The sequence below is a fragment of the Somniosus microcephalus genome, chromosome 13 (genome assembly GCF_052327205.1).
Source record: "Somniosus microcephalus isolate GS21.2 chromosome 13, FLI_Smic_1.0, whole genome shotgun sequence".
NCBI classification, from domain to species: domain Eukaryota; kingdom Metazoa; phylum Chordata; class Chondrichthyes; order Squaliformes; family Somniosidae; genus Somniosus; species Somniosus microcephalus.
Genome location: NC_140999.1, coordinates 29,689,616 through 29,704,469, shown reverse-complemented (window position 1 = coordinate 29,704,469; position 14,854 = coordinate 29,689,616). Strand labels below are relative to the sequence as shown.

General features: G+C 45.0%; 1 protein-coding gene across 1 annotated transcript in view; it reads left to right on the top strand.

Annotated features, from left to right (window-relative positions):
• LOC147108174 (protein unc-13 homolog A-like) overlaps positions 1–14,854 on the top strand; it is a 470,724-nt gene that overhangs the window by 397,991 nt on the left and 57,879 nt on the right. Inside the window, exons 32-34 of the mRNA XM_086004706.1 lie at positions 6,871–6,959; positions 7,534–7,686; positions 9,488–9,611. Of these exons, the coding sequence (XP_085860832.1) occupies positions 6,871–6,959; positions 7,534–7,686; positions 9,488–9,611 (366 nt within the window). The remainder of the gene's footprint in view (positions 1–6,870; positions 6,960–7,533; positions 7,687–9,487; positions 9,612–14,854) is intronic.

Genomic DNA, 14,854 nt, shown 5'->3' with positions numbered 1-14,854 from the left:
AAGGAAACAGACACTGCAGATAGAGGATCACTTCCGCAACAACTCGGACCCCCGGCGCATGTGGCAAGGCATCCAGTCCATCACTGACTACAAGGGCAAAAACACCAGCCCCCCCCGGTTAGCGATGCCTCCCTTCCGGAGGAGCTTAACAACTTCTACGCTCGCTTCGACAGGGACAACAGGGAGCCGGCTACCAAAGCCTTGCCACCCCCGGAAGACCAGGTGCTCACTCTGTCGACCTCTGACGTAAGGGGTGTTCTACGCGGAGTGAACACACGTAAGGCTGCTGGACCGGATAGCATCCCTGGACGGGTACTCATGGAATGTGATCAGCTGGCTGATGTCTTCACCGCCATCTTCAATCTGTCATTGGCCCAGGCAGTAGTCCCTACATGCTTCAAGACCGCTACCATTATCCCTGTGCCAAAACAAACGGCTGTGACGTGCCTGAACGACTATCGACCTGTCGCACTCTCACCCATCATAATGAAGTGTTTCGAGAGACTGGTCCTGGCTCACATCAAAGCCAGTGTTCCCGCCTCTCTTGACCAACACCAGTTTGCCTATCGTGCAAACAGATCAACGGAGGATGCAATCACAACTGCTCTACACTCGGCACTGAATCACCTAGATGGTAAAGAGACCTACATCAGAATGCTGTTCATAGACTACAGCTCAGCATTCAACACTCGTCCCCAACAAGCTGGCCACCAAACTCTTGGCCTGAACACTTCCCTCTGCAACTGGACCCTGGACTTCCTAACAAACAGACCCCAGTCTGTCAAATTAGGTAACCACACCTTCCCCCCCCCCCCCCCCCCCCCCGACCCTAAACATGGGGGCCCCACAAGGATGTGTGCTGAGCCCCCTCCTCTACTCCCTCTTCACCCACGACTGTGTGGCTGTTCATGGTTCCAACACCATCATCAAGTTTGCGGATGATACCACGGTAGTAGGCCAGATCACCAACAACGATGAGTCAGCCTACAGGGAGGAGGTCCAGCATCTCGTGAAGTGGTGCGCCGATAACAACCTGGCCCTTAACATCAAGAAAACCAAAGAAATCATTGTGGACTTCAGGAAGTCTAAAGGCGGAAGTCACACCCCCATCCACATCAATGGGGCTGTGGTGGAAAGGGTGGACAGCTTTAAGTTCCTCGGAGTCCACGTCACGGAAGACCTCTCCTGGTCCCTCAATACCTCCTCTCTGGTGAAGAAGGCCCAGCAGCGCCTATATTTCCTAAGGAGGCTGAAGGGATGTAACCTGTCACCCCTGATCCTCTCTAACTTTTACCGCTGCACAATAGAGAGCATCCTGACAAACTGTATCACAGTATGGAATGGCAGCTGTAGCTACTATGACCGGAAAGCCCTGCAGCGGGTAGTCAAAACTGCCCAACGCATTACCGGCACCCGGCTACCGACCATAGAGCACATATACCAGAAACGCTGTCTACGGAGGTCACGGTCCATCATCAAAGACCCTACCCACCCCAGCCACAGTCTGTTCGCCCTCCTGCCATCTGGGAGATGCTACAGATGCATTCACACCCGTACGACCAGATTTAGGAACAGCTTCTTTCCCAGGGCTGTCATCCTACTGAACTCCACAAATAAACTCTAAAGCCTGCACATCTGCCAATGCACTTTATTATCATTATGTTTATGTTAATGTATTACAAGCCAAATGTATGTTGAATGTTTAAATGTCTTAATCTAAATGTACACTCTCGGGAGCCGCAAGCCTACATTTCGTTGTACTGCACTTGTGCACTAACAATGACAATAAAAGTTGATTTGATTTGATTTGAAGGTATTGACTTGGATAGAGAACTGGTTGGCAGACAGAAAGCAAAGAGTTGGAATAAACGGGTCTTTTTCCGAGTGGCAGGCACTGACTAGTGGGGTACCGCAGGGACCCCAGCTATTCACAATATATATTAATGATCTAGACAAGGGAACTAGATGTAATATCTCCAAATTTGCAGACAACACAAAGCTGGGTGGGCGTGTGTGCTGTGAGGAGGATGCCGAAAAACTCCAGGATGATTTGGACAGGTTGGGTGATTGGGCAAAAGCATGGCAGATGCAATATAACGTGGATAAATGCGAGGTTATCCACTTTGGTGGCAAAAACAGGAAGGCAGATTATTATCTGAATCTGAATGGCAATAGATTGGGAGAAGGAGAAGTGCAACGAGACCTGGGTATCCTTGTGCACCAGTCGCTGAAGGTAAGCATGCAGGTGCAGCAGGCGGTTAAGAAGGCAAATGGTATGTTGGCCCTCGTAGCCAGAGGGTTTGAGTACAGGAACAAGGATGTCTTGCTGCAGTTGTACAGGGCCTTGGTGAGACCACATCTTGAGTATTGTGCGCAGTTTTGGTTGCCTTATCTGAGGAAGGATGTTCTTGCCATGGAAGGAGTTCAGCGAAGATTCACCAGGCTGATACCTGGGATGGCAGGAATGACGTATGAGGAGAGATTGGGACGATTGGGCTTGTACTCGCTGGAGTTTAGAAGAATGAGAGGGGATCTCATTGAAACTTATAAAATTCTGACAGGACTGGACAGACTAGATGCAGGAAGGATGTTCCCGATGGTCAGGGAGTCCAGAACCAGGGGTCACAGCCTAAGGATAAGGGGTAGGCCATTTAGGACAGAAATGAGGAGGAATTTCTTCACCCAGAGAGTGGTGAACCTGTGGAATTTTCTACCACAGAAGGCAGTAGAAGCCAGTTCATTAAATATATTCAAGAAGGAGCTGGATATATTTCTTAAGGCTAACGAGATCCAGGGGTATGGGGAGAAAGCAGGGACCGGGTACTAAAATTGGATAATCAGCCATGATTGCATTGAATGGCAGAGCAGACTCGAAGGGCTGAATGGCCTACTCCTGCTCCTATCTTCTATGTCTCTATCTTCGATGTTTCTATGGAAGCAAGAGAACAGTGAAGTTCTAGGTGGTGGACCTCGAGACAAAGCTTCCTGGGACTATGGTCCAGAAGCCTGGTAAGCCGCGCTGCCTTGAGAGAGGTGGCACTGTCAACCAACTCCCTTTGTAGAGCAGTGCAGGAAAAAGTTCAATGAACTACCCGATCTGACATGGTAAGGCAGTCACATTGATTTTCCTTTTTTCCTTTCCCACCCTGGGCACCACCGCACTCTTCACCCTCTTAATGCAACACTCACACTCCTAACCTCTCACACCGCACTCTGGTTAAAGGCACCTACAAACTTCAGGGCCTGCACTATGGCTACACACCTCCCTAACACACAACAGCTTTGCGCAACCTCCAAGACACCATCCTCCACTCCAACATCTTCACACCCTACATCTCTCACTTCATCTCTCTCATCACAATCGCCACACACTCTTCCGCTGCCAGCCTTACCCTTATTTACTTAAATCATTGCAGAAGAAACTGGCGCGCAACGCAAAGCCACTGGAAGGGGCAACCAACAGTGAACCCCCCACCCCATGAGGAGAAGCTCATGGTCCTTGTGGGGACACACTATACACCTCACCTGCACCTGAGGGGAGTAACTCAACAACTACAATGTTGTCCTACCAGCCCTAACTGCATACATACACATTCACCCTTCCATTCCCTTGCCTCTTCATCCCAAGGGGAGTCAAGCTCACTTCTCAAAATCTACTATGCTTTCCTGCAAATCCATCACAGCTACAGGAAGAGGAGGAGCAAGAGGACCTGGGTGCATCGTTTGACCTAGTGCCTAATGAGATGAATGAGGACAAGAAGCCTTGGCATCAGGGAGAGCCAAGCTATCCCGGCCTGTCCACCTCTGGCCCAAACCCCTCATCCAGATTACCATCTGCGTCACTCGACACTGGCTTCCTCTCTCCCAGGCACCAGCTCATGGAGTTTCACTCAGTGAGAATTTATATAGCGATAGTGAGGAATTACCACCAGGTGAGTCACTGAGCATGGTGGAACCGGCAGGGTCGGAGGTGGATGAAGATGTGCGGAGGCAGAGGAGAAGGCTGCCAATGCCTTCAGAGTTGTGGGACCCAGAACTCATGGGTACTCGACTCAAAAGAAGTATGTTGGAGGAACATCAAACCTATGTGCAGGCTCTGAGGACAATTCTCCAGGATGTGTGGCAGTTGAACCGTGGCTGTCGAATCTACATTTCTCCTTTGTGGTAATATCTCGGAAGGCTTCTCTTCCTTGCAGGCAACAATGCGGCAAATGGCAGCTACAGCGGAGCCCCTGATGAGAGGCAGCCAGGGACCAGTGGAGCCTTCCACCTCCATAGACTCACAGACTACAGCAATGGGGGCAATTGGGGACAGATTGGAGCGCAGCATTGATTGCAGCCTCCAGACCGTGGCCACTGTCGTTTCTCAGCTGGGCAGACCTCCTAGCTGCCATTAGTGGGGCTGCAGATCCAGGTCCCAGTGGAATGGCAGCAGCTGGAGTCCTTGTGCCAGATACTGTCGTGTCTCAGGACAGCAGCACATGCCAGGATTCTGGCAGCTCCCCCCCGGTATTTCGGCGTATGGTTGCAGGCGACATCAGGCTGCCCAGGAGCACCCTCCAGAGATGCAGCCAGCAGAAACTTCCTCTCGGGAACCAACTGCCATGAGTCGAGGTCCACCTCAGTCTAATGGCCCTTTTGTACAGCATGAGGGGGCCAACCACCCCTCAAGCTACAGGCCTGAGGGAGCACTTAAAACATAGCACACGGATAGGGATAGGAGGTAGGAGTGCACGGTTAGACACGAGGAGAGACCACGGTGCTAAGAAAGAGTAGGAACAATTTTTTTTTTCAATAAATAAACGTAATGTGTTGTTCAGAATGCACTGTACAGTTATCTTGTGCTTTGTTACTTATGGTTATGATAACCTTTAAGGAAAGAGAGCACTCATTTGGTGTGGCATTTTTCACTCGGGTGATGCTTCGTGGCAAAGTCGAGTTGGGCCAAAGAGGTCCGTTCTGGTGTCATCTGAGAGGGAGATAGAAGAGGTAAGGCTGAGTTGATGCCACTGCTGTCCATCAGTCGATGAAGAAGTCTTGCAGAATCTGCCCTCTATGCCCCTTGTAACGGCAACTGAGAACACAGCCTAGTTTGTATCACAGATGAGTGGTTTGACATGGGAATGCCACCCCTTCCTATTCATGCACATCAGTAGCTGCTTGGTTGGTTGGCACCTTCAACGCCACATGCATGCCATCGTGGCACCCTACACTCTGACAGCTCCTTGGTTAATGCTGCACAGATGCCCTGTGGTAAACTGGCAGGATCCGAAGCAGTAAAAGTTAAGGGCTGCTGTCACTTTAATTGCCACGGCTAGAGCAGGTCCGGCAGTGGAGAAAATTTGCAGCTCGTTGGATGAAGTAGCAGTGATGCCCAATGGCACCCTTAGAGAGACACAGCTGTGGGATGCACAACTCCTCGGAGAGGTCCTCTTATGACCAGTACAGCCTGTACACATGGTACGGGCAATACCCGGTGGGCGTTTGACCTCTGCTATGCTGCCTGATTTTCCTGGCCTGGACACGCCGCTGCTGCAACTCCTCCTCTGTTATGTTGTGCCCATGGGGAAAGCCATCCCTTGCTTAAAGTCGGTCTAAAGTCGATCTGAGTGCGGGTTTGGTGCTGGGGGAAGTCGGGGGTTTTCCAAATATTTTTTCTGGGAAAAGTGGAAAGTACTGTGATAAAATGAAGTGCAGGTGTCAGTGATTACAAAACATGAAGGAAGAGGTTAAAAATAGTTCCTTGGCAGCCTGTAATCAGTAAGTGAAGTTGGTGCCCTCTTCAGCTCACCAACTCCTCACTTACACTTGTCTGAAATGCTGCACCTGTTTTTTGGGTCTAAAGTAACACCGATTGCAGGACTGGCATTAACCCAGGAAACTTCCGTGTACTTGAATAATTAAGCTATGGAAATGTAACCTGAGGAGCTTTGACGTACGTTACATTGACACTTGAGGAAATTTGTCTTTAGTGCAGTAACAGGCATAAGTGGCGTAATGCACTAAAACACAAATTTCCTCGCTCTTATCGGCGCTATAACGGCATAACTACAGCATTATGCCAAAGATCGTGAGGAATTTCACCCCCTTTGCTTTATTTAATCAAAATTATTTTCATGTGTTATCTTTTGAGTTCAAAATAGTTGTACGCATCCCCGCTTCTAAGCAGTTATTTTAACCAAAAATAATGATGTGAAAGTTTAAACCGCTTCTTGTGTACTTTTCCTGTGTATTGTCAAAATCAGAACAGAAAAAAAAACATAACATAGAAAGAAAACTGTGGAAGCATTGGAGTAGAGGTGCTATTTGTTGCATAAAAAATAAATACTGTCTCCTAGGCTGGTTATTATTCATGGTTAACTTGTACTGAAAAAGCATCACTCTTCAGGACTGCGCGCAGCGATTGCTTTTGATTTGGAGTGCCAAGTCAAGACAAGACTGACCTAGATTTAACTAAAGTATAATTATTAGTGATGAGCTTAGTGTCATTTTATTTGTATGGTCAGGTATTAGTCTTTCATTCAAGAGGTGCATTGATGCGTGTTGTTTAGTGGTACTCTTACTATTCATCTCCTAGATTGCACACTCTGCATTTTACACACAATCCAGGACAGTACTTCAGCTTCAGGATTTCTCATTGATATATTGGTCTGTGGTTCACTTGTGCAGTTAAGAAAAAGACATAAGCCTGTAAGAAAGCATAGAATGAGATAAGACCATTTAGCCCATCTTGCCTGTTGCTTCTGACCATCTACAGTCCATTTTTTTAAATTCTCCACTCATTTCCTCTCCTACCCACCATGTTTATCTTGGCTAGTAATTTTCTGAACGACTGCAGTGTATACATTGAATACCTGTCTGTATTTTCAGCTGAATGCTGAAGCCAGTGACATTTTAAAAGAGCTGCAGATAAAACTCAATAATGTGCTGGATGATCTCAGCAGGGTGTTTGCATTAAGGTAAGGATTTTAACATGCTTGTAATATTTAAGGCACATCTGCAATTAAATATAGTCAGGCACTGGCCACCTTTTATCGGACAAAGATTGTTTTAAGCGATCAGTAATTTCAAAACCAAAAGTTTCATGCCAAACCTACTAATGTACATTTGGTAGTTTGTTAGTCTGGTGTTCTAACGGAAAGTGCCTAACTGTTAAAAGTCCTACAGCAAACCGCTGTAGTAGGGCTAGACAATACAATATGCAGAGATAGAAATTTTGATATCTACCACTGACGAATTGTCTTTATAACCAGCAAAAATGTTTTAATGATGTTAACTAATAGGTAATATGTCCAGTGAGTTAATGACAGTTCCATTGGGATAAGAAATTCTGATAATTTATTTTAATTATAATGACTATAAAAATACAATTTTTTAATGTTTTACTTGCACTTTAACCCTTACAAAGAAAATTAATGTTGTAACAAAAAAGATGCCAGAGCCTAATGTACAGTGTTTTACATCTTTAGCTTTGCTTGTTTTAAAGTATGATTTATTTCTAATGTCGTGCTTGACTCTCTTTGGTACTTTCAGTTTTCAACCTCACATTGAGGAATGTGTGAAGCAGATGGGAGATTTTCTCAGCCAGGTGAAAGGAACTGGAAATGTCCCTGCCAGCACTTGTAACAGTGTGGCTCAGGATGCTGACAATGTTCTCCAACCACTCATGGACCTGCTGGATAGCAAGTTAGTCAGGGTTTTCTGCATTTTTAATTTAGAATGTTTGTTGAGCATGTCGTTGGCTCTTGAGCGAGTAGTCTTGAACCCTACTCACCCGCTTTCAAAATTACAGCTAATATGTTTTCATTAAGTCAATGGAAGCAAGAATCAGGAGAGGTGTATAACAGGTGAATTAGCAACATTGCCAAAGGTCAAAATTACCCCAGTTGGGTCTAGTGGAAGAAAGACATCACACCACGTTGACATGTAGTCATGATACCTAGCCACTTCCATTAGCATTACAAAACAAATTAACTAAATTGAATTTAAGATTGAAGGAAGCCTTGGTGTTCCTCCAGCATGTTGGCCATTGTAAAATGAAGAAAAGAATGGGATGGGATCTATTTTGACTCTTATCTATTTAAAGTTTTATAATATTACAGGGGAGGATTTAAGTTTCATTACATCTACCCTCCCAGTCAGAATATTGCATGGTGTGGTGACTCTGAAAAAGGGAAGATTTTTAAATTATATTTAAAGGTATATTAGGTACCTGATTATAAATGCACCAGGAGCATATTCTAATAGGTATTGGCCGTGGCTTAGTGGTAACACTGTCGCCTCTGAGTCAGAAGGTTGTGGGTTCAAGTCCCACTCAAAAGACTTGAGCACAAAATATAGGTTGACACTCCAGTGCAGTACTAGGGAATGCTGCAATGTTGGCGGGCCGTCTTTCAGATGAGATGTTAAACCAGGGCACTGTCTGCCCTTTCAGGTGAACATAAAAGATCCCATGGCACTATTTTGAAAAGGAGCAGTGGTGTTCTTCCAGGTGTCCTAGCCAATATTTATCCCTCAACCAACATCAATAAAAAAACAGATGATCTGGTCATTATCACATTGCTGTTTATGGGCCTTGCCATGTTTCCTACGTTACAACATTGACCACACATCAAAAAATATTTAATTGGCTGTAAAGCGCTTTGGAACATCCTGAGGTTGTGAAACGCTCTATATAAATGGAAGTTCTTTATTTCTTTATTATGACAATAAGGGGGAAAACAGCCTTAATAAGTTTAAGTTGTATTTCTTAAAGCAGTGGAAACTACTGTTCTTTAGTTGCAAAGCCATTCTGACCCCATATCCTCTCCATCACCAAGATTGCTTACTTCCACCTCCCTAATATTGCATGTCCCCTGCCTCAGCCCATCAGCTGCTGAAACCCTCATCCTTTGTTACCTCCAGAATCGACTATTCTAATGCTCTCTAGGTTGGCCTTCCAGCCTCCGTAAACTTCAGCTCATTCTAAACTCTGCTGCCCATATCCTATCTTGCGCCAAGTCCCGTTCAACTATTACCCCTGTGTTCTCTGACCTACATTGGCTCCCAGTCCGGCAACGCCTCAAATTTAAAATTCTCATCCTTGTGTTCAAATCCCTGCATGGCATCACCCCTCTCTATCTCTGTAACCTTCTCCAGCCCTACAACCCTCCGAGATCTCTGCTCTCCTCCACAACCTCGATTTCCATCGCCGCACCATTGGCGGCCATTTCTTCAGCTGCCTAGGCCCTAAGTTCTGGATTTCCCTACCTAAACCTCCCCGCCTCACTACCTCTCTCTTCTGCTTTAAGACGCTCTTTAAAACCTAACTCCTTGACCAAGCTTGTAGTCACCTATCCTGATACTCTTTGTGGTTCAATGTCAAATTTTGTTTGATAACACAGCTATGAAGTGCCTTGGGATGTTTTTCTAAGTTGAAGGCGCTATATAAATGCAAGTTGTAGTTGTTAGTTTGAATATTGGTACGTGTGTTTTCTTCCTCTTCCAGTTTTTCACTCTTTGCAAAGATCTGTGAAAAAACTGTGTTGAAGCGCGTCCTAAAAGAATTATGGAAGATTGTAATGAACACAATGGAGAAAACTATTGTCCTACCGCCTTTAACTGATCAAACAGTAAGTAGCAGCTTCTGCATTTAAATCAGTACTTTTAGCTTAGTGAGACTACACAGCAAATTAATGGATTGATCTATCATGTCTGTAGAAAGATAAAATGACCAGTCATGTTCATTTTAAAATATCATGTATTGTTACCAATCTCCATACTGCGTATTAATAAGTTACCTAAAAATCCAGTTTATGCTTTATTACAAGTCAAGAAGGTGCAGTAAATACATTTGATAAAATTTATATGGGAACAAAAACTCACCACATGGATTGGGCTGGTCGTCTTGATACCTCCTAGTGCATGAGCTGAATTGGGGCATTGGTCAATGTAACTGCTAGAAGTGTGCATTCTGTTCCAATCATTGTAAGCATTGTTTTTATTCACCAATGTTAAAAGTGTGATGGAAATAAAGCACGACAGACTATTTCTCAGGAGCTTGGCTTGGGTAAAGGTGTGGGGGAAAAACATTGCTAATCTAAATTAATTTCCAATAGATATTCTGCTATGTGTACAAGCAAGCATTTAAATCTATTATAATTGAATATGTCCTCCTTGCAACAAAAAAAATTGTGCATTTAAAAAAATATTTCAATATTAATTGCTTAGCAGACAATAATTAACATCCATGAAGACCTTTGACATTTTTTGTTCAGAGTGCGTTGTATGGGCACAGATACAATGTACTGTATGTTTATTTTGTAAATCCTTTTTTTTTATTAAACAATGTAATCCGGGCAAAAACATTTTTTTAAACTTTCAAATTCTTACAAAAATGGTCTGTATTGACAGCACTTTTACTGTTTTTTAATAATTAAAACCTTCAGATCTCAGTCTATATGTTTTTGTAATCTAACCAAAGGGTTCTAGGATCTAACAGTTTTCTTTAACAGGGTTGTGAAATCAACTGATTTGAAAAGTTGCATTAAATTAGAAAAGTAATAGTAATATGCTGGTCTGATTATCATTTTCTTTAATTGTTCTGCTCTCTGATAATGGCAGATGATTGTAAGTACAGCACTATGTGTCTGTCTGTCTGTCTGCTGTGCGTTCAGTAGAATCAGCCAGTATTGTTGTGTGTGGCTGCGCTCGTCAGTGTATGCTGCCACAAGCTGGTGCACATGGCTGACTCTGGTTAATAATACTACGTTTGCTAGGCTCCCGTTCCTGAAGTTTCCCTTGTTTTGTCACTTGAATGTTTGCTCCTTTGGATTTAAAAAGTTTGTTAGAAGTGTGTTGTATGTTTACAGCTCAATGCTGGATGTGCATATCAAGGAAATGTCCATCTAAGTAAAAGCTAACTGCTTGTCTTTGTTGAAATGTTATTACGTGTATCAGTTGCTACCACTGTTTAATTAACAGCTGCAGTATATGTGTTTTGAACCTTTTGGCTGATTCTTTTTCTGCAAGCGATACCCTTTCAGAGATACCAGGCTGAAATGCATCTGCAGTCATGTTTTGTTCATTATTCATAATAAGAGCTGCTAACTATGTGCTGCAATCTTATTCCAAAATTGTTTTCTAAATTTAGTTCAAATATGACATCCTGTGCTCTTAGTTGCTTTGATTATTCATGTTGAATAATAAGTTTAATAGTTAAAACATTAGAATAATTTAATCGCAGATTAGAAATAAATACAATTATTGCTTATCTGTCTTAGTCATCAGGATGGTTATCACAAGCTGCTGTAACTGAAAGGCACGGGCTTCCCCTTCCCTCACCACACTTTTTTTCCTTTTACTCCCATCTCTTTGTGGCATACAATTCTACAGACCCCCAGCAGCTCTCCGACACCTAACCCAAGTAATCGTTTATCATGTGTAAGAATAGGTAGTGAGCATATGTAGGCTATTGGACATTGGAAGGCACTGTTCTCACCTGATGCCCACAGACAATACAGTAAACTTGAAATCTGTAAAAAGTGATATCAAGCACACATCATGGGCAGTAAATTCAAATTTGGCATGAAAATCAAAAGGGAAACCCAAATGTTGTGTAGTACGCACACATGTATAGCCACTTGGGTGTACATATTGCAACTGTAAAATCACGTGCACCTTCTGGAAATTTTAGCAGTACTGTTTGACGTTCTTATTTATTTTTAAAGCATAATTTCCATAGGCCTGCCCAGTTGTACAGAACTTGTGATGCCTGTTTTTAAAAAAAAAAAAAAAAAAATCCTCTAAGTAAATACCAGTAATTGTTTCATATGATCGCTGTAACAGGATCTTGTAGAACAACATGAATTTCTGAGATGCATGATGGACACATTTTTGAATGCTGTGTTCAGATTAACCTACCAAAGTTAGTCAGCTGGTATCAGTAAAAGTAATCCTGAAGCTATTGGATTGTCGCAAAAACCTAACTTCTGCAAAAAGCTTAAAACCTGAAGCCTCCACATCTGTCTAACAATTTAGCTCATTAGCCATAATGAAGATAGATTAATAGTAATTCTTGGTAAATTTAACATTACAACCTTTACCCCAATATATTAATCTTACTAATAAAGGCTACAGACCTTTGTGAGGATACCTGTAAGTTAAATCATCCCTCTTACAAATAATAGTTTTGATGTTTTGTCATGATGCAAAAGAAATTTATCACAATGCATTAAGATTAAATTCTGATAAGTATGTGCACACTTTAGTGGCATTGCATTTGACTCTCAATCAACCAGAGTTTGAATCTGAGCATTCACCCTGATTTTTATAGACTTTTCTTATCAGGAAAATGTCAGCATTTCTGATCCAGACTGTTAGATAAAGAAAACTTTGTGTGGCACTTAATCCTGGAGAAGGAGGAAATATGTTATTAGCTCCTGTCCAGCAGTGCAGAAATACACCTAAAATGGCCAATTATGGACAGTGGGCAAGGAGAAACTGGAGACTCAAACTATTCATTCCTCTCCGCATATAATCTGTAAGAGGAAGGAATTAACTTGCAGATATCCTTACAAAAGTCTGTAACCTTTATTAGTAAGATGTAGCGGTTAGTGTAGATCGCCACTAAATAAGAGAGTTTGACTTCGACGAACTATTAACAAGTTGTTTATTTACAGGAACAGACTAATTACATCAGGTAAGATGGCAGGTAAGATGGCTGACTGTAGGAGCACCGTGGTATAGGTCTTGTCCCAGCGGGGACTCCACGAGGAATTAGTTCGCAGTCCTGTGGAGAGCGTGATGACGTCATCACGCTCTGCTGTGTGTTCCCACGCTTTGGGCGTCACGTGACCGCGTCGTGATGTCAGCACATTCGCGTGCGCTTAGGCGGTCCCGTGACCTGCGCCGTTGCTTCGGTGCATCTCCTCGGCACGGAGGCTGGCCGTTGAGGCCGAGGTCGCGAAGCCAGGCTGTGCCGGCGGGAGCGGGAGATCGCGTCGCTCCCGTCGGCTGGCCGATGCGGCCGAAGTTGCGGTAGGCCGGGCTGTGCCGGCGGCCGTCTCGGAAGACCGAGTCGGGCCGGCGCGCATGTGTCACGTGATGCATGACGTCAGCGCGTTAGGTCGCCTCTTAAAGGGGCAACGGCCCAACAGGTAAGTTAAAGGGGTAACAGCCCTAACTGGTAAGTAATACAATTAAGTAAATTAAATACATACAGTTAGGTAAGTTATACATGCATAAATAAGTTAAACTAAAGAAAGGTAAGTTATACATGCATAAGTTAAGTTAAAGAGAATTATGTATCTCAATGTAAAGGACAACCCGTGGGACCGCTACACAGGCCCCCCCAGAATTCACTTTAACGAAAGTCCAAGGATGAGATGGTCTGACGAGCTGGTGATGCTGTCTCGACTTGGTAGGCGAGGTATAAAAATAATGCTAGTTAGCGGATCCTTGCGCGCGTCATGGCGAATAAAACGTATCCGTCAGGCGAAGGACCATAGTAACGTGCGAAACAGCAGGCCTTGTCAGAGTGACGGGCAGGTTGGGCGGATGCGGGCGATGTCTCCGTTGGCTGGTGAGCGAAACCTTCGGGAGGCTGGAACGCACGGAACGGTGCGTGCCATAGTGCTACGACGTGAACACAACGGAGGGTGAAGAGTTGCTGCGTTGATCAGTGATCGGTGAGGCTAGCAACTTTCACGTGGCTGATCGCGGCCGCAGGATGCCCGTTGGACCCGTCCTCTGTGTGCAGCTTCAGTCGACGTTTGCGTTTAAGGGAAAACTGGAGAAAGGGCGGCAACGGTCCAGGTTGTTGTTGCTTTCAGGAGGGGTTAACTCTGCCTGGAGGGCGGCAACACTTGTAACTGTTGTAAATTTAGGAGAAAACAGCCGGGAGGGCGACACGCTTTTTGTTCACGCCGAATCGTGTAGTAGGTAACACAACCAGCAGGCTGAAGGGCTGGTGCGTCGTCGGCGGAGAAGGAGTCGTCTGTGTTCACGAGGGATGGGTTCTCGTGGTTCGCGAGGGATGGGTCCTCGTGCGCGAGGGGTGCGTCCTCGTGTTTTGCGGGGGTGAGTCCTCATGGTATCCCCGCGGGGCGCGCTCCGATCTTGTAGGCCCGAACATGCTGTACCCCGCGCTTGGAGAGATGTATACTTGCTGTTGCTTTGGATGTAGAGGCGGACGATCCGTGTGGCGGTAGAAGAGTCGAATACGGAGACTGAGCACGTGCGTGGTCTGTGCCGCATCGATGTTCTCGGCGAACAGGGCTTCTACCTGCATAAAGCACGAGGGAGTCCGTAGCTCCCTGGATTGTGGTAGCAACAGCAGAACGGCTGATGCTTCCATTGCATGCTTCGTTTGTGAAAAACGTTCACAAACCCACCAATTGTAGCGCTGGTGGACGACGGTTGCCGTTGGTCGTGCTCTACTTCTATGAAATTGTTCATGAAAAACAGGCTCACCTCCAAGCTGCGCTTCCATTGCGAAGACGTTTGCAAGGACGGGGTCGCTTTTGGTGGAATCGGTGTTAGGCGGTTGCTGTTCCGTGGTTGTTCGTCGGTTGTGCGTTGGTCGTCTTGAGTGAAGACGAGGTTCAGGCGCGCATTGCTACCGTGAAAATCGTTCACGGATACGGGTTCACCAATTGTAGTGTTGGAATTGATGAGCTCCCGTACTCACGTCGGGGTCACCAATGTAGCGGTTTGTGTAGATCGCCACTAAATAAGAGAGTTTGACTTCGACGAACTATTAACAAGTTGTTTATTTACAGGAGCAGACTAATTACATGAGGTAAGATGGCTGACTGTAGGAGCACCGTGGTATAGGTCTTGTCCCAGCGGGGACTCCACGAGGAATTAGTTCGCA